Genomic DNA, 20,239 nt, shown 5'->3' on the forward strand with positions numbered 1-20,239 from the left:
CGTTATCTGTAGCGATTCCCTGAGCGGTTTACGAGCTCTCGACCAGTGTTTTCCTCGTTCTCGTCTGGTGATGGCTATCCATGAGTCCCTGCATACTCTTGCGTGTTGCAGCCGCTCTGTGGTCTTTGTGTGGACCCCCGGTCATGTCGGTATCCCGGGCAATGAACATGTTGACCGCCTGGCGAAAGAGGCCACGAGTAAACAGTCTCTGGACGTTGGCCTCCCAGAGACTGATTTGCGGGCAGTCCTCCGCCGAAAAGTTTTTGCGCTTTGGGACGCTGAATGGCGCAATCGGATCATGCCCAATAAACTCCGTGCCATCAAGGAGACGACGACAGTGTGGCGGTCATCCCTGCGAGCCAACCGCAGGGACTCTGTCGTCCTTTGTCGGCTCCGCATTGGCCACTCCCACCTGACACACAGTTATTTACTGCGCCGGGAGGACCCTCCTGCATGTCGCTGCGGGGCGGCTTTGACAGTGGCCCACATTTTGTTGGCCTGCCCCTTTTAGCTGTGGTCAGGCAGACATTTGCGCTGCCTGATACGCTCCCTGCCCTCTTATGTGATGACCCTGGTATGGCTGACTTAGTTTTCCGTTTTATTCGGGCAGGGGGTTTTTATTATTTACTCTGAGTGTTTGTTCTGTTCTTTTGTGTTGATTCTGGCCATTGGCCTACGATTTTACGCTGAGTTTTTAATGTGTTCTCGGTGGTTGGCTTTTCCTTTTTATCTCTATGGTCGGCCAACCACTGTCACACTCTGTGTGATTTTAATTTGTTTCGTCTGATCTCTGTAGGAGTATTTCTTGTCCTGTGTCGTCTGACGTCTTTCCTGTTGTTCGTTTTTTATTCTCTTTGGGTGGTTTCCCTTTTTTTGGAAAAAGGGGCCGATGACTGTCACAGTCTGGTCCCTTTAATCCCCCCCCAAACCAACCAACCCACACTTAGATCTGCATTTAGCAGCTTATTGTCTTTACAGGTGGTTTTATGACCTAAAAAAACGAATTCTGCATATAACCTGCTAGTTGCTTAGTTTCTTCTTGACCATAGTGCCCTCATTGGCTTTGCAGAGGTACCCTATCATCTTCCACTGAATAACATAGGTCAGAAAATAGGGAGCTGGGATCATCATAAAATCAAATGTTCTTATTGGAGCCTGCACCTTGGCACATTCAGAGGGAGGGGGAGAGAGAGAGAGAGAGAGAGAGAGAGAGAGAGAGAGAGAGAGAGAGAGAGAGAGAGAGAGAGAGGAGTAGTAGTACTAGTAGTAGCTCCTTGGCAAGGGTGAAATAATCTCTGCTTGGTTGATACCTGATATGTCTACCACCAAAGTAAACAGAAATTTGATTTCAAATGTGCATCATGTTTTTCTGACATTTCCTACGTCCTGTAGGACCTCCTCAGTATGAATCAATTGGAATGAAAGTAAATCTAATTTAATGTGACACATTTTCTTGTTACCTAATGCCAGTAAGTGAATACATGTGACCAATAGCTTTTTAGCCCCACTTGATGTGTAACACAAGCACAAGAACAGAAGCTTTGAATTTGCCATTCTTTCTTTTTTCAGTTTCTTCAAGATCCACCAAGGATTGTAATGCCTAGTCTTCTTATAAAGCAAGACCTAGAACTGAAACGGGATTTAGATGGCGTTGAGCATGATGTAAGTTTTCACATCGGTGATGCATTGTGCATGAAGTACTATATGAATATCATGAAATGCATTGGGTGCAGTAAATTCCAGTGATCATAAATGATGAATCATTAAAACCTAGGATATTAGCACTTCTCCAGAATTTCAATTGACTGTAGGTATATTCTTCTCTTGTATGTAATGGTATTTGAATGAAACTTGTAGGAAACATAAGTTTATTAACTGTAACACATCGTAATTTTATTGTACATGTAAATAATAAATGTCTCAAATTCGTTCTTGGAACAAATGTACCAAAGAAGACTTCTTTGCAGCAGCTGTCAATTTGTCTGTGTCACAGTTCTGTAATAGAAAAGATGTAAGACGTAAAGCAATCAACTGTAAGCAGTATGTTATCAGATAAGTATGGTATTTGTCATACTATTTCTTTTCTCTGAAGTATTTAATGAAAAACATACGGCATTACTGGAATTATTTTTGCTCGGTGTAAAAACAATGGGTTTATCCAGTATGCATGACATAAATTTACAGTGTAATGGAACATTGCCTATCCCAAACTGCTTGCAAAGAGAAAACATTGTGATAGCAAGAATTCTTGTAAACAGCATTAAATTTAGCACATTACAGTGATAGTGTGTGAAATTCCATATTCATTTAATTATCACCATAGTGTACTAAATTTAATGCTGATGAAGGTTTTTCAGGTCTTCAGCTGCATGGTAGTGTTGATATCTCGCAACGTTTCAGGAATTGTCATACTACCCATCTTCTGGTGAAGTGTTCAGATTGGTGGAGAGCGGGTTATTTATATGTGCAGTCACCCCCCTCAACTAGACCTTGGGTAGCCACGGTGGACCAGTGGCGTGCACACGGTGTTGGTGATGACAGTCGCCTTGGCAGCCATGTTTGGTTCTCGGTGTAAGCATTCTGTCTACGTCCGTGGCGGAGGATGTTGACGGGTAAGCTCCCGATGGACTGCTGCTATCGCAGAGTTCCATGCTGTGCCGAGTTGAGATCCCTCATCTCTGTCGACCAGATAGTTGTGAAATCATTTCTGTGGATTCTTTGATAATGCTTTCCCATAAGCCAGATGCTCGGCACTGTACCTTTGTGTTTTCGAAGTTGAAGGTGTGTTTTTCATTTATGCTGTATTTTGCTTCGGCTGATTTTTCTGTGTGGCCTAGTCGCACACATCTGATATGTTCTTCACAGCATTTAGATGTACAGTGCTGTGTTTGCCCAATGTATTGTTATATGCATTTGCATGGTATGCTTTATACTCCTGGCGTGTTAAGGATCAGCAGGTCTTTGGCAGTACCTAGGAGCTCCCTGTCTTTGGTGGTAGTTGGAGAACGGTTTTGATATTATATTTGCCAAGAAATAGTGCAATTTTGCCTGAGAGTGGAACCGTGTTCAGAAGGAAAGCGAGTCGTTTGTCTCCTACTACTTCATCATAATCTGGGGTTCTCACTGCTTCCTTCTTCCTTTTAAGTGCCCTGTTGATCTGCGTTTCACTGTAGCCATTTTGGAGGAAGACTTCCCTCGGGTGTTGCAGCTCGGATGGTTGGCTGTCTTAGTTGCAGACGGCATGCACCCTATGTACCAGCGTGGTAAGTACTGTTTGGCTGGCCGGAGTGGCCGAGGGTTCTAGGCACTGCAGTTTGGAACTGCTACGGTTGCAGGTTTGAATCCTGCCTCGGGCGTGGATGTGTGTGACGTCATTAGGTTAGTTAGGTTTAAGTAGTTCTAAGTTCTAGGGTACTGATGACCATAGAAGTTCCATAGTGCTCAGAGCTATTTAAGTACTGTTTGCCTTTGTGCTAGATGGTGGCAGCTTGTTGCATGAAGGTATAGGTCTGTGTGTGTCTTATTCCTATGTACTGCATGGCCTAGTGAACCATCTGCCCTCCTCTTAATTAAAATATCAAGGAAGGGGAGGCATCCATTTTCCTCCATTTCTATTATAAATTTAGTGTATGGATGGATGCTGTTGGGGTGTTCCTGAAACTCATCAAGCACCTGTTTTCCATGTCCGCATATAACAAAAGTGTCGTCGACATAGCGTAAGAAGTGCTTTGGTTTCTATCTGGCACTTTGAAGGGCCACCTCCTCGAAATGTTAGATATAGAGGTTTGAATTCACAGGAGCCAGTGGGAAGCCCATGGCCACATTGTCAATCTGTTCAATGAATTCCCTGTGGTGCTGAAAGTAGGTTGTTAGTGCTTGTTTGAAGAGGCTGACTTTGTGGTTGTGCTGGGCTAAAAGTGTCAAGGAGTCTTGAAGGACACTTTCGTGAAAAGTGACGTCATGTTGAAGCTCACGAGTAGATCCTCGATTTGTAGTAGCATGTCCCTGAGTATTTTTACGAATTTGGCTGAGTTTCTCACATGGTGGCTGCAGTGTCGTACAAGGGGTTGGAGCAGTGTTGCTAGGCATTTAGCAAGTCCTTAACTGTGAGTGTTGGAGTCTGCAATCTGTCGAGAGGTACCCCTTTCTTATGGATCTTAGGGAGTCCATAGAGGTGTGGTATTGTTGGCACTCCAGGGTACAGCCACTTCTTCATTGGCTCAGGTAAGCCAGATTTCTTCAGCAGAGCTATCATCTTTCTACTCATCATCGGGGTTGGATCCTTCTTCAGCATCTTATAGGCTTCGTGTTTTGGAAGCAGGTTTATTTTCTACCGGTACTCGGCAGTGCTTAATAGCGCTGTAGTGTTCCTTTATCTGCTGGTAGGATCGTTATATATCATCATCTCTAAGGGACCAGAGAGCTGCTCATTCTTCCGCAGATACATTATTTGTAGACAACTGAGATCTGTCAATTATTCTGGAAGTTTCCCACCTGACTTCCTCTGCTTCCTTCTTTGGAAGCCCTTACTGCTTCTTCCACACCACTATAATGTCTCGTTTCGGGTTTGTTCTAGGATAGGGGCAAAATTCAGTTCTTTCTTGAGGACTGCAATTGTGGCCGTGTTCAGTTCTTTTCCAGCCAAATTGATCATGGCTCTGTCATTCATCTCCTTTTTTGTCAAAAACGTCGCAAGATATCAATGCTACCACCCGGCTGGAGACCCAAGAAACCTTCAACAGTCTTTTCTGGGAAAGCAAACAGTCAAATTTAATGCTGTTTACAAAAATTTGTAACACTTACTAGAAATCTATTCTTTGTAACAGTATCCAGCTCTGTGGACTAAGATCAGTTGTGGTGAATATTGGAATTTTTACTGGGTAGACTTGATTGGAAAATGAAAAGAAGGGAACTGAAACATTTCAGATGTGGGATTAGAGAATGCCATTGAAAATTAAGTGAACTTACAAGGAATATGGAGTCCTCAGTAGAACTGTTAAGGAAAGAAATGTACAGAAAATGCTGACTAAAAGAAGGGACAGGATGATTGGATAAGTGTTAAGACATCAGGTAGTGAACTAGTCAGATGTGTTTCCATCTCACTTGGGGAAAAATGCTACTATTACACATATCAAATAGGATCTTTAAATAGAGTGTAGTTAATTTTTATGTTAGTTGCATAGTCAATAGTGGAACCTCATCATGCACTTGCAACTCTAAACTAGTAGATAAAGAAGTGCTTTTTTGAGGAGGATATAGTGTAATTCAGTACACAGCAAGATTTGGACAATGTACTATTTATTCCAGTATGTATCTTGCAAAATGAGTGTGGCAACAAAATAGGAGGCATTAGAGCTAATATAGATGCTTCCTGGCAATTGTTCTCCCACAAACACCACCTGGATATGGAGTAGGAAAGGGTGAAGTAATGGATGTAGTGGTACCAGTTGTACCCTCTTCCATGCAACATTGGGTGACTAGTCTGGTGTAGGTGTACAAAGAATCAGATATTAATAGGCAGGGATATGGACTGTAATCACACATTTATTATGAGAGAATAAGGAACCCATTTCTTAAAGATCATAGTACTCACAGACAATGATTACACATCACTGTGAGGGTGTTGAAAAACATCGTCATCGTTGTTCAAGTGTGTTCCACATAATACTTGACAAATTAACAGTGATACATTGAATGGGAAAATCTGTGCTAGGAACTGTCATAGCAAATTCCAGAGCTAAAATGGTTGTCCATGGCATGCGTGAAAGTTGGTCTGTAGAGCATTACCTGAGAAAACAGGTTGAGAACTGTTGACACATGGGTACAAGCTACAGCTGAAAGTAAAGCACTAGAACATTAGTAGATCAATAACATTGAAATTATGAAAATGATTGTGTGTAAAATCACAATCTACCGTAAAATTAAAACTGAGGCTTGTGATCTATACTGTCCCCAAAAGTACTTTGGTATTGACATTAGAGCAGGAACACATGGAGATGCAAAATGCAGTTGCCTCATTCTTCCTTGACTGTTGGAATGATCTGACGTTTCATTGAACACACTTTAATTTGCATACTAATCAGTGTACAAAGGTGGAAGTGGGTTCTGGAAGAGTTGCACTACATTCTCATTTTAGATTTGTTTGTGGCAATAAATTTTGTTTTATATGCAGAATATTTTCGAAAATCCATTATCTAATGTTCCTGAAAATTTGACCCATAGGGAAACTTTGTTGCTGAGTTTAAATGACCAAATTGTGTTAACAAAATATTTAGAATATATATTATTTTCAACAGCTCCAAATTCTGTCAGAGATGTCTAACATAAGATTAATTTAAATTAAATATTATGTGTGATGCTCTGCTCATGTGATAGGGTATTAGTCATCTGTTTTGTTGAGAGAAACACAGCACGAGATCTATGGTTAACATGACATTACATTTTCTGATCAAACATTACAAATCCATGTAACAAGAAAGTTACGAAGTTTGGTAGAGGTAAGGAAATTTAACAGTTTGAAAGTAAGAAGAGTAGTGATAACATCATTCACTACCTTCTAATTACGACAATTATGATTCAAAATATTAAGATTTTGTTAGTGTCACTAGTGCTGAATTCCTGAGGTGCACTTCATTTGATTGTAGTTGCCAATAAAAGCCTTCTTAGTAATGAAAATACAATCTGCTCTGCAGGTAAATACACCACACATTCTGTGGTAATTCTCTTAACAGCTTCATTACTGAGTTCCCCAACTGGACAGTGTACCTTTTTTGCTTGTTTCATCAATGTTTTGCAACATAATCCTCAATTTAGGCCCATATCAATTCTGTTGGGTTGAAGTGCCAGTGAGAAGTTATCAGCCTAATTATTTTATGCCTGTATGTTTTTGTCAACCTGTAAGTTTTTGTATGTGGCCAACTGGTTTGTTGAGAGGTATTGGATGTATATGCTCTATCTTTTCAAATTTTTCACTTACTTCCACTTACGGATGCTGAAGCCAATAATTTCCTCTTTTTACTTTAACATATGTTTCTCATCAACAACAGTACATTCGGGAGCACTATCAACAAGAGGTGTTGATGATGTAGGCAGATTATGCACAAACCATTTCTCTCAACTGATTTTATATCGCAATGCCTTGAACAAGAGTGATATTGATATGCTGTTGTTGTGGTCTTCAGTCCTGAGACTGGTTTGATGCAGCTCTGCATGCTACTCTATCCTGTGCAAGCTTCATCTCCCAGTACCTACTGCAGCCTACATCCTTCTGAATCTGCTTAGTGTATTCATCTCTTGGTCTCCCTTTACGATTTTTACCCTCCACGCTGCTCTCCAGTATTACATTGGTAATCGCTTAATGCCTCAGAACATGTTCTACTAACCTATCCCTTCTTCTGGTCAAGTTGTGCCACAGACTCCTCTTCTCCCCAGTTGTATTCAACACCTCCTCATTAGTTATGTGATCTACCCATCTAATCTTAAGCATTCTTCTGTAGCACCACATTTCGAAAGCTTCTATTCTCTTCTTGTCCAAACTATTTATCATCCATGTTTCACTTCCATACATGGCTACACTCCATACAAATTCTTTCAGAAACAACTTCTTGACACTTACATCTATACTCGAAGTTAACAAATTTCTCTTCTTCAGAAACGGCTTCCCTGCTATTGCCAGTCTACATTTTATATCCGCTCTACTTCGACCATCATCAGTTATTTGCTCCCCAAATAGCGAAACTCCTTTACTACTTTAAGTGTCTCATTTCCTAATCTAATTTCCTCAGCATCACCCAACTTAATTCGACTACATTCCATTATCCTTGTTTTGCTTTTGTTGATGTTCATCTTGTACCCTCATTTCAAGACACTGTCCATTCCATTCAACTGCTCTTCCAGGTCCTTTGCTTACATCAGCGAACCTCAGTTTTTATTTCTTCTCCATGGATTTTAATACCTACTCTGAGCTTTTCTTTTGTTTCCTTTGCTGCTTGCTCAATATACAGATTGAATAGCATTGGGGAGAGTCTACAACCTTGTCTCACTCCCTTCCCAACCACTCCTTCCCTTTCATGTCCCTCAACTCTTATAACTGCCATCCGCTTTCTGTACAAATTGTAAATAGCCTTTCGCTCCCTATACCACCTTCAGAATTTAAAAGAGAGTATTTCAGTCAACATTGTCAAAAGCTTTCTCTGAGTCTACAAATGTTAGAAATGTATTGATATATCCACTGAATAACTTTTGCTGAAGTAGCTTTTAGCATTAAGCTCTGCACAGTTCACAAATGCTAACAGTAATGACAGGTAACATTGCAACTAGAAGTATATGAAATGAATGCAAACAAAATACATAGTGCAGTGAATGCTTCCATAGGACAGCGAGCTGCCTAAAACTGAACTGTACTGCACTTGGGAAATATATTGGCAGTGTGGTGAAGGTATATCCATTGGGATAGACTCAATGTATGCATGTATCACCACACTATTTCATTTCTAGTTGCCAGTCCTAAAGTAATTCTAAATAGAGTTCAATTAAATTACCCTGTTGCTTTCTAGAACCGGGTCCTTGACTGTCACACAGGCAGTCAATGCAAAATAATTTTTGCCGGCTGAAAATCTTGGATGTTATCTTGGGTCCAGTGCAAGACACTACTGTTGATTGGAGGGGAGGAGAAGTCAAAGATTACCAGAACAATAATACATTGCCCAAAAATGGGTGTAAAATGCCTGAACTCATTTGCACTAAAGTTGTTAGTGTGAGAAGTTGATAAATGCAGGCAACAACAGGCAGGTGAAGGCTGAAGATGAGTGATAAAAGGTGTGTGTATAGGAAAAGCACAACACTGCAACGTGAGGCAAACTTTTGGGTCACCAGACGATGGTCAGGGTCAGTATGTGCTGTGCTGTGCTGTGCTGGCTGTGCTGTGCTGTGAAGTAACACTGTAGCAGAGAGCTGTTACTGTCTCTGCAAAGAGCACAGTGAAATGTAGCACAAGGTGAAATCATGGGAATGTGGGTTAGAAAAGCTGATCAGCAAATTATATTTTTGTATTACAGATTTGCACAAGCTGTATTATTTCGAACATATTTGTCATTTTCTTGAAGTTCTGTTGGGAGTATCTTGTCACAGTGATTGTATCAGTGAGGATCACAGACTAAATTCGTTGTGGGATGATCTTGAGAATATTGCAAGCATTTACATCACTAATATTGCATATAGATTGAGAAAAGTTATCGGCTAGTTGAAAGCTAATTGAAATAATCATAGATTGTGAGTTTTCTAGAGATCAGCAGTATATTAGTAACCAGCTCAGTTCGTGGCATTGCCGGGGTAGGTATTTATTCCAATCTGTTAGTCCATCTTCTCCTCCCACGTTCATTCCATCTCCTCCTTTGCCACTCTTTTTGTATCTCCCTTGCCCACTATTTTTCCATCTTGTCACCTACTCTCTCTCTCTGTCTGTCTCATCCTTGCCCTTTCTCTCTGCCCCTCAACTTCTCCTCAAGGTGTGCAGTAGACCTATGAGCTCCCTTGCAGGCAGAATGACATACCTGTCTACTTACAGTGTCATGTAGCAATTGTATTCCAGCTACCACCTTGGAAAAAAATGTATTAGTCAGCAATATGAAGCACATACCAAGCAGTAGTAGGAATAAACTATTTCTTATGACTATACACAGCCATGTTCCAGTTAAAGTTGTGCTCAATGCTATGGGATGGTGGAAACTTGTTGTTAACAAAATTAAATTTTTTTGTTGATGAGAAAGCAATGACATTGCAGAGGCAAAGGGTGAAAGAATACACAAAACGAATATTAAATGTCTAATTTTCTGTATGCAAGCTATGGCAAGAATATGTAATACTGAGATGAGTGGAATCTGAATATCTATGCCAAAGGAAAAGCAGTAACATGTACACAACATAAATTCTTGGGCAATGTGATAAATGTGTTGTATGGCAGAAATTCTTTGAGCTTACGAACAATCCAAAAAAGTACCAACTTTACTAGAGGTTAACAGCTTATGTTGAAGAGAAATGGATAGCAGAGCTAGCAAACAGTCCGACAAGGGGATAGGAAAACAGACTGCGGCTGCTGTTATTTAAAGTGCTGGGTATCCCATCCAGAAACCATTTGTCATGGTGGCATTTGTTGCACATGTATCGACAAATTTAAATCTGTTTAAAATATTACACCTCATTTAGTATAACAGATGAGGTTTGTGGTTCAGATCCTACTACACAATGGATTTTCCTTCTCTTTTCCTCTAAGGAAAATCAGTAATATACTTCTCATTGCACCATGAACGTTAGATGGACAGCTTGCCACAGGTGCATTTAATTTACAATAAATCTAAGAAACAACTTACTAAGGACATTATGCGTCATTTGTTTTTTTATATTAATTTTACAGCTATTAGCCAGTATAAGATTTAAATTCAGCTTTCTTAACCATTATTTTCAGTCATATATGCCAACACATGCTGTCATCAACAAAAATATAAAAGTAAGTACAAAAGTAGCATCAAACCTATGAGCTGTGGAGCCCCATTGTGATATTACAGCACTCTTACCAATGTTACTGCATTTACTGTTCTTGTAGGTGGTAGGTAATTTCATCTCATGTGGTTACCATACATGAAGTTGCTGTACAACAGCTCAACAGTGTGAACAGCTCTACTGTAAGATAACTGACAGCTTAAGATAGGTTAGCACTATTCTTCTTCAACCCCAATATGATGCACATCCTCCACTTCTGAGGAAATATGTTCCCTGAATGAAATTCCTTTTTTCACTACACCTGTGTGAACAAATTATCATGCATAAATAATGCAACACAATTTCCAAATCGTCTTATCAAACAGATTTTTATGAAAATATGAGGCATATTACTGAAGTGGCAAGCGGCTTATTTTCACAAAGCATGGATTTATGTATATTGTCATATGATTAGGTACTGCCAGAGCAATCTTGTCTAAAGAACATTGCCACAGTGCCTGTCTGAATTTGTGTTTTGCAGTGATTGACATGTATGCTTTGCTTTTTACGGATACCACAGTTTTCATCGTTATGTCAACACAATTCAGTTTCTAAAGCATAAATGTGGCAGTACTGTGGGATAGCCTATGACACAACTAGATCTCTCTTTTCTCAAAGGTAGTAGTGCTGTAGACACAGTACCTAAACAGTTGCTTGCATACTAATGAGTACAGAATGTGGCACTGTGGTTCCAGGGGACCGACATTGAACTGAGGGTGACAGTATTTCCAAAATGCAGTGCAACTGTGGCTGTGATCTGATACGTGCTGCAGACAAATAAGAATTGAATATGGCAGTATACAGTAAGTGGACCAAACATTGAATGTAAGATTACAGTTATTGGAAGAACTGTCATCATCTGCTGGAGATTACACAAGATTTTGGGTTTTTGACATGAATCGCATTTAGGGCAGATACTCACAATCACAAAGAAATAAGTGTAAAGGTGTCCTCAAGTGTTCGATGAAGAAATGGGACCTAGAAAAGGGCTATGTGGGGTGATCAACATACTACTGTGAGTCAGATGATCACCAGTTTGAATTTTAAGGCAGCAGGGCCTATTGCTATGAGAAGTTTACTGAGAAAATTGCAATTCATAAGACTTTTGGCACTGAATCACATCCAGTGCTTACCCATGACTCTTACGTTACTCAGCATATATGAAGATACCCTTTTGGTAAAATCTGTAACAAAACAAGGTGTTCTTGTTCAATGTAAAATAACTGCCTTTCCTATATTGTTTGTGTTGCAGCCATCTGGTGCATGTACATACCCATGATTAATCTTCATTCTGTTTATACATCTGTATCTGTACTCTGCTACATATGAGTGGCAGTCTTTAAAAAAGTTGGTCACATAATTAATTTGCTTTGTTTGCAGGTACATATCAGCCTTGCTTGTACCCTTTCTAATTTCCGAATCACAGTAGGCTGCTTTATGACGAAAAAAGAAAAATTTTGGAAAAGCTTTAGTGTAGAGTAATTCATTTCTGGCAGCAGCAGGAATGGTTGAGCTGTGTCCAGCTTATCCTGATGACTGACTTAACTGTGTGGATTGCCCCCCCCTCCCCCAACATCCGGGTCTCGCCACTCTGGTGGGTTTGTGCTTGACTATGATGGGACTTCAGACTTTACAGCATCTTTTCCCTTTGGTGCTGCATGTCTATCCTCTTGGTACTCTTTTTCTGCTCCCGTGGGGAACAAGTCTGTGGTGTTTCTGGTAATGTTCCGCACTATCCACAGCTGACACAGGGACAATCTCACACTGTTTTTCGTTCCCTTTTCCGTTCTTCATTCACCTTCACCTATCCTCCTCCACTTTGGCATTTGAGGCTCCTATAGTTACTTTTCTTCCCAGTGTGCTCCTGATGGCTGGCCCATCTGTGTGACACGTAACAGGTGACTTGATAATGTGTAATTCCCAGCTCTGGTTCAACATGTAGGATTCAGAAGTACAAGCCAGGCTCAGGGAGGGGAGATTGCCTGAGCTGCTAACTTTCCAAATTGCCAGTTGGTCTCCCTATCAGATGTTTGGGAGGTGTGACCTGTTAGGAGGTGTGACCTGAGGTATGAACAATCACCTAAGGCGAGTGTGCCCACTTGTGAAGGGGACCTCTAGTTGAAAAGAGCATGCCCTTGGCGGCACTTGCAGTCATGGGGGGTGGGGATTTCCTCACAATGAGCCAATCATCTTCACAATCAATGTCCGTTGTTTGTTGTTGTTGTCTTCAGTCCAGAGACTGGTTTCGTGCAGCTCTCCATGCTAATCTATCCTGTGCAATCTTTTTCAGCTCCCAGTACCTACTGCAACCTACATCCTTACAAATCTTCTTAGTGTATTCATCTCTTGGTCTTCCTCTGCGATTTTTACCCTCCACACTACCCTCAATACTAAATTCGTGAGCCCTTGATGCCTCAGAACATGTCCTGCCCGCTGATCCCTTCTTCTAGTCAAGTTGTGCCACAAATTTCTCTTCTCCCCATTTCTATTCAGTACCTCCTCATTAGTTAGGTTCTCTACACCTCTAACCTTCAGCATTCTTTGTAGCACCACATTTCAAAAGTTTCTATTCTCTTCTTGTCTACATTGTTTATTGTCCATGTTTCACTTTCATACATGGCTACGCTCCATACAAATTCATCAGAAAGGACTTCCTGACACTTAAATCTATACTTGATATTAGCAAATTTCTCTTTTGCAGAAACGCTTTCCTTGCCATTGCCACCTTATTTCTTATATTCTCCCTGCTTCGACCATCGCCATTTATTTTCCTCCCCAAATAGCAAAACTCACCTACTACTTCGAGTGTCTCATTTACTAACCAAATTCCATCAGCATCACCTGATTTAATTAGACTACGTTGCATTATCCTCATTTTGCTTTTGTAGATGTTCATCTTGTATCCTCCTTTCAAGACACTGTCCATTCTGTTCAGTTGCTCTTCCAGGTCCTTTGCTGTCTCTGACAGAATTTCAATGTTGTCGGCAGACATCGAATTTTTTGTTTCTTATCCATGGATTTTAATTCCTACTCCTAATTTGTATTTTGTTTCCTTTCCTGCTTGCTTAATTTGGTGATCGAATAGCATCAGGGATAGGCTACAACTCTGTCCCACTCCCTTCCCAACCATTGCTTCCCTTTCATGCCACTTGACTCATAACTGCCACCTGGTTTCTGTAGAAATTGTAAATACCTTTTTGTTCCCTGTATTTGACCCCTGCCACCTTCAAAATTTGACAGACAGTGTTAGTCAACATTGTCAAAAGTTTTCTCTAGGTCTACAAATGCTGGTTTGCCTTTCATAAATCTATCTTCTGCGTTCAATAAACTCTCTGCCAGGCACTTACACGTGATTTGCGGAGTATTCATGTAGATGCAGGTGATGAAGATTTAGATAAGTCGTAGGTTCAGTATTGCCTCGCGTGTTCCAACATTTGTTTGGAATGCAAACTGATTTTCCCTGAGGTCAGCTTCTACCAGTTTTTCCAGTCATCTGTAAGGAATTCGTGTTAATATTTTGCAGCTGTGACTTATTAAACTGACAGCTTGGCAATTTTCAAACACCTGCTTTCTTTGTGATTGGAATTATTGTATTATTCTTTAAATCTGATGGTATTTCGCCTGTCTATCAGGCTATCAGTAGTTCTAATGGAATGTTGTCTACTCTTCGTGGTTTCACTTGCTGAAGACGGTCAGTCCTTCACAACAGTAAATCTGTTTCTAATTCAGAAAGGTGTTGATGCAATTGCAAGGCTTGTGATGTCCTGTTCTCATTTTGCGGAACAGCAATTTGCTTTTGGAAACTGCTTCTGATTCTCAAGCATGACGACTGCTTGCTGCTTTGCTTCTTGACGACATCCTGTTTGTTGAGGTCCATAGAACTCTGAACTGTTTCTGTGTTGGTGTGTACAGTAGGCTGCTGGATGGTCTGATCAAGGCCGAAATCCAAACATACCACTCTGACCAGGGTGCCATTGCCGTCAATCTGGTGATGAAAAAGATAGGTGCCTCCTTAGTGTGCATGCACGCGCGCACCCACCCTCTCTCTCTCTCTCTCTCTCTCTCTCTCTCTCTCTCTCTCTCTCCCCCTCTCTCTCTCTCACACACACACACCATTGATAGATTGGTGCTTCCGTCAAAGGTCAAAGCAAGCTATGAAGTTATCACAGTCCAACCATGTATTCTGAAACTGATGTGCTGCTACCAGTGTCATTATTTCAATCACTCGAATGTCTTGTTGACACCTGGCCAAATGTTTAACCTATGGTGGGGATGCACACAAGGGCAATTGTTCTCTTCCTCCCTGCCGTATAAACAGAAATGGCCACCATGCTGCTCCTCTTGAGATAGCTCCATGTATCTTGATGAGTGGGGTGTCCAGGAGATCTAGCTAAAAGAAAAAGTACCTTAGCTGGTCGTTCGAAAGTTACTGGCTAGTCTCAAACCCTTTCTTCTGCTGTCTGGTACTTAGAGTACCGTTCTTGCTAGATCTCGCTCCATGCAAACCTGACACCTTAAATTCTACTCTGAGGTTGTGAAATTGCCCAGTGTTACGGTAGCATGGCTATTCCTTTTTCCAGTTGTGCAACAAGCCATCCAATTCTGGCCACACAGGGTGAAGTCACCAGTTATACAACCGGCAGGCCAGGAAGGACAGCAGGTATACTCCCGTGAAGAACTCGTATGACTCTCCTGCCAACCACAGCCTGAGTATTCATCAGCTAGCCAGAAAGGTCCGAAGAAGTCCAAGAAAGGCAAATTGTCTTCTCCTTCGCCAATTCAAAGAGCCTCTTTGGTGGTGTCGCCACGTGATACCTTGGCCTGGCTGGCCTTTGTGTCTCCGGTGTGCACCACTAACCATTTCTGTGTATTGAACTCTGCAAGCTGTCGGCACAACAAAGCCAACACGTCTGTAGACTAAATGGAACACAATTGTCATGGCTCTGTGCCCTGTAGCAGTGAGTCTTGACAGGATGGCAATCGGCATCCTCTGAGGTGACGTCCATTCATTGTTTCCTTATCATGACTCCCTGAATGGATGTTCGTGGCCTTCAATCCAACAAAGAGGATTTAGGGCTGCTTTTAGAATTGCAGCATCCATTTGTATTCTGCTCTCAGGAAACAAAATTGTGTCCTCATAACTGCATTGAGATTTCGCATTTCTTCCTGGTCTGATTTGACTTTCCCCAAGCTCATCTATTGGGGAGTCAAGCTGCTCATACCGGATGATGTTCATAGTAAAGCCATCTCCCTGACTCCCCGTCTTCAAGCTGTCCCAGTTCGCCCTTTCCTTCCTCATTTGACCTTCTCCCTTAGCACCACTTACATCCCTCCATCATTCAATGTCACCAGGGAAGACTCTCGCAGCTTGTTGGGCAACTTCCTCAACCACTTCTGCTGCTCAGTGACTAAAGCACACCATCCCTTCTGCCCCCCCCCCTCCCCAACTCTGCAGGTCTGGTGGTTAGAACATGCTCGAGGTATTCCGGCCTGTCGTAAGAGTCGACTAAAAGGAGTCTCATATATCTTGGCCTTTGTGATGGTCCCCTGTGTGGCTTGACCATCTTTCTAAACTTTCCTGAAGAGTGAGCCAAGTGGGGAAGGGTGCCTTACATGGTGCATCGTGTCTATCATGCATTGAGATCTTTAACACACTTTTTCGTCATCGCATTGCAGTCCTGCCCATTCTGCATATCTTGGGTGAGACACCCTCCTGGGAGCATTTCCACCATGCACTATGCAGCGTCACTTTCTGTGCCTATGGTGACCATGGACTTCTTTGCACCTCATATCCAGCACGGTATCTAGTCCAGTGTGTGTGTACCCTGTTGGTTGCAGCGTCCCCCAACAACACGGATCACTCTGCTGATGTCTGCGCCATTAACTCCCCACATATGCCATGGAGTAGATGGCCATCTCCCTAGGGCATCGGGATTCCCAGCAATGGCCATCCTGCCAGGTGATCGTTGCTGAGGCTGGGTGGCCCCTGTGGGGAGGGCCCCTGTTTGGAGTGGGTGGCATTGGGTTGGAGGCATCAGGGCAGATGACACACCATGATGTGTAGTATGTCATCTCATGCTGGTGGTCCGGTGCCAGCAGTCTTTCAGTGGGACAAGTCTAACTTCAATGCTAAGAAATGAGCCCAAATCGTTCCTCTCCCTGGCCATATCATGGCAGGAACGCCAGGCTAATGATGGCAGTGAAGGTTATTTGCCCCAGTACCTCGTATGTACAAGAGTTCATGGGGAATCATTGATGTCCATGAAACCTCAATTTTTCATGGGGCATTTGGGTGACAAGTTCAGGAAGGTGGAGGGTTTGTCCAAAATGTGCTCTGGGTCAGTCCTTACAAAAACAGCATCCTCTGCCCAATCACAGGTATAACTCGCTTGTGACAAATTGGGGGATGTTTCTCTTTCCATCACACCCCATAAGATCTTAAATCTGGTCCAGGGTATTACATTCCACAGGGACTGGAACAAAAAAGGGAGGTAATGACAGTGGCACGTAAAGTGCCCTCCGTCACACACCATTGGGTGGTTTGCGGAGTATAAATGTAGATGCAAATGTAGACCTAGTTTTGCAGTCTGACAACGAGCTACATGCCAGTTTAGAGCGGCGATGTGTTCATTTCATCTGCCACATCCATCGGGGTCCGATGAATAATCAGTTTGCCACTGGTGCCTACATCTTGACCTTTGAGGGTGATACATTGCCTGAGAAGGTGAGGTTGATGGTCTACCGCTTTGACGTCAAGCCATATATAGATCCTCCGATGAGGTGCTTTAAGTGCTGGAAGTGGCCATATGAAACCGGTGAATTGCCACTCACCTACCAGCGTGATATACTGCTTTGTTGGTGTGCCTGTCGGCTACTGTCAATGCCCGACCACCCTTCTTATCGTTCCTTTTTTGACGACCATGTCGACCGTCAATACGGGTTGTATGTGTCTGCCCTGCTTCCCCCTGGAGTTCGCTTTTGTCGCCTCTTTCAACACCTTGATTTTTCACTCCCTGCAACCTTTAGAGTGGGCGAGAGCCACACGCCACCTTGGCTCCAGGCTCAGGTTCGTGTTCACCTTGACCTCAGCTCACTCCCAAAGGAGGTTACCCCCGGTTCGGTATACCACTCCCATTTTGTCGAACTTCGTCCGAAGTTCATTAATATGACGACCTTCATTTATACAGATGGCTCTAAGACCAATGATGGGGTCAGGTGTTCTTTTATTGTCGGGGCACAAAGTTTCAAATACTGGCTCCATGGCCATTGTTCGGTCTTCACAGCTGAGCCCTTTGCCCTCTACCAGGCTGTTCTTTACATCTGCCGCCACCGACATTCTGCTTATGTCATCTGCTCCGATTCCCTGAGCGCCATCCAGAGCATCAGTGATCCTTATCCGGTTCACCCTTTCGTGCACCGTATCCAATGCTCTCTTCAGCAGCTGGTGGACGACGGTTCTCCGGTTAGCTTTATGTGGGTTCCTGGCCATGTCGGTATTCCTGGGAACGAAGCTGCAGATGCCGCAGCCAAGGCTGTGGTCCTCCAGCCTCGGACACCTTCTTGTTGTGTCCCTTCATCAGATTGTAGCAGGGTCATTTGTAAGCGAATTTTATCGCTGTGGCATGCCGATTGGGCTGCACTTACGGACAACAAGCTTCGGGCTTTGAAACCTCTGCCCGCGGCTTGGACGTCCTCCTCGCGCCCTTCTCGGCGGGAGGAGGTCGTTTTGGCCCGGTTACGAATTGGACACTGCCGGTTCAGCCATCGCCATCTGATGACGGCTGCGCCGGCGCCGTTCTGCCCATGTGGGCAATTGCTGACGTTCCGCCACATTTTAACGTCCTGTCCGGATTTTAATACTCTGCGTCTTGATCTTGGCCTGCCATGTACTCTAGATGCCATTTTAGCGGATGACCCAGGAGCAGCTGCTCGCGTTCTTCGTTTTATCAACTTGACAAACCTGTCTAAGGACATTTGATTATGCTGTTTTTTGGCCCTATGCCTGTCAATCTGTCTTTTATCATGTTTTCCCTTTTAGTTGCTGGTTTAAACTTGTTTCTCGCGGTGCATTCCTAACGTAGTCTGGGCGCTAATGACCATTGAAGTTGTGCGCCCTAAAACCACAAAAAAAAGAAACATCGTTCTTGTGCAACGCCGAAGTAATGGCCGCTATCGACAGGGGATCTCAAGTTGATTCCGTATTTCTAGATATCCGGAAAGCTTTTGACACCATTCCTCACAAGCGACTTCTAATCAAGCTGCGGGCCTATGGGGTATCGTCGCAGTTGTGCGACTGGATTCGTGATTTCCTGTCAGGGAGGTCACAGTTCGTAGTAATAGACGGCAAATCATCGAGTAAAACTTAAGTGATATCAGGTGTTCCCCCGGGAAGCATCCTGGGACCTCTGCTGTTCCTGATCTATATAAATGACCTGGGTGACAATATGAGCAGTTCTCTTGGGTTGTTCGCAGCTGATGCTGTAATCTACCATCTAGTAAGGTCATCTGAAGACCAGTATCAGTTGCAAAGCGAGTTAGAAAAGATTGCTGTATGGTGTGGCAGGTGGCAGTTGACGCTAAATAACGAAAAGTGTGAGGTGATCCACACGAGTTCCAAAAGAAATCCGTTGGAATTCGATTGCTCGATAAATAGTACAATTCTCAAGGCTATCAATTCAACTAAGTACCTGGGTATTAAAATTACGAACAACTTCAGTTGGAAAGACCACATAGATAATGTTGTGGGGAAGGCGAGCCAGAGGTTGCGTTTCATTGGCAGGACACTTAGAAGATGCAACAAGTCCACTAAAGAGACAGCTTACACTACACTCGTTCGTCCTCTGTTAGAATATTGCTGTGCGGTGTGGGATCCTTACCAGGTGGGATTGACAGGACATCGAAAGGGTGCAAAAAAGGGCAGCTCGTTTTGTATTATCACGTAATAAGGGAGAGAGTGTGGCAGATATGATAAGCGAGTTGGGATGGAAGTCATTAAAGCAAAGACGTTTTTCGTCACGGCGAGATCTATTTACGAAATTTCAGTCACCAACTTTCTCTTCCGAATGCGAAAATATTTTGTTGAGCCCAACTTACATAGGTAGGAATGATCATCAAAATAAAAGAAGAGAAATCAGAGCTCGATCAGAAAGGTTTAGTTGTTCGTTTTTCCCGCGCGCTGTTTGGGACTGGAATGGTAGAGATATACTATGATTGTGGTTCGATGAACCCTCTGCCAAGCACTTAAATGTGAATTGCAGAGTAATCATGTAGATGTAGATGCTGACTTGGGATCTCACCTTTAGTGCCACGATCGTCAGATCGGCCAGTGCAGAGGTCATCCATTCGACCTCCTCACTATCACCTGCTCACTCTATGACTCGCCCTTCATCCTCTGCTGAATCGCGAGCTCCAAAATCAGACATCCGGCATTCAAAAAGGAGCCTACTCGTGAAGATTTTTTATGTACCCTGACTTCACAACCATCGATTCCTCCCTCATCTCAACGTCCTGTTTCCAAGAAGGCTCATAAGAAACCCAGTTCCTCTCCTCCTCCGCCACGGCATGTCTCGTCTACAGCGCCACCTGGCGGTAACCGCCCTCAGCCATTTTCCGTGTCGCCAAAGCGCTCTGCTGGCGGCCGATCAACCGGCCGATCGCTGGTGGCAGGAGCTGCTACCAAACAACCTATGGATCAGGATCGTCT

At 43.0% G+C, this 20,239-nt stretch overlaps 1 protein-coding gene across 5 annotated transcripts in view; it reads left to right on the forward strand.

The window, feature by feature from the left end:
• LOC124720290 (zinc finger protein 724-like) overlaps positions 1–20,239 on the forward strand; it is an 83,291-nt gene that overhangs the window by 24,812 nt on the left and 38,240 nt on the right. For 4 of the 5 annotated variants that reach the window (XM_047245604.1, XM_047245605.1, XM_047245602.1 and 1 more), the window contains one exon: positions 1,570–1,662. In XM_047245604.1, the coding sequence (XP_047101560.1) occupies positions 1,597–1,662 (66 nt within the window). In that variant the 5' untranslated portion in view covers positions 1,570–1,596. Of the gene's footprint in view, positions 1–1,569; positions 1,663–11,231; positions 11,308–20,239 lie in introns of those variants that run through there. The other variant, XM_047245606.1, reaches the window with a different exon arrangement.

This window comes from Schistocerca piceifrons, chromosome 11 (genome assembly GCF_021461385.2).
Source record: "Schistocerca piceifrons isolate TAMUIC-IGC-003096 chromosome 11, iqSchPice1.1, whole genome shotgun sequence".
In the NCBI taxonomy this organism is placed as follows: Eukaryota; Metazoa; Arthropoda; class Insecta; order Orthoptera; family Acrididae; genus Schistocerca; species Schistocerca piceifrons.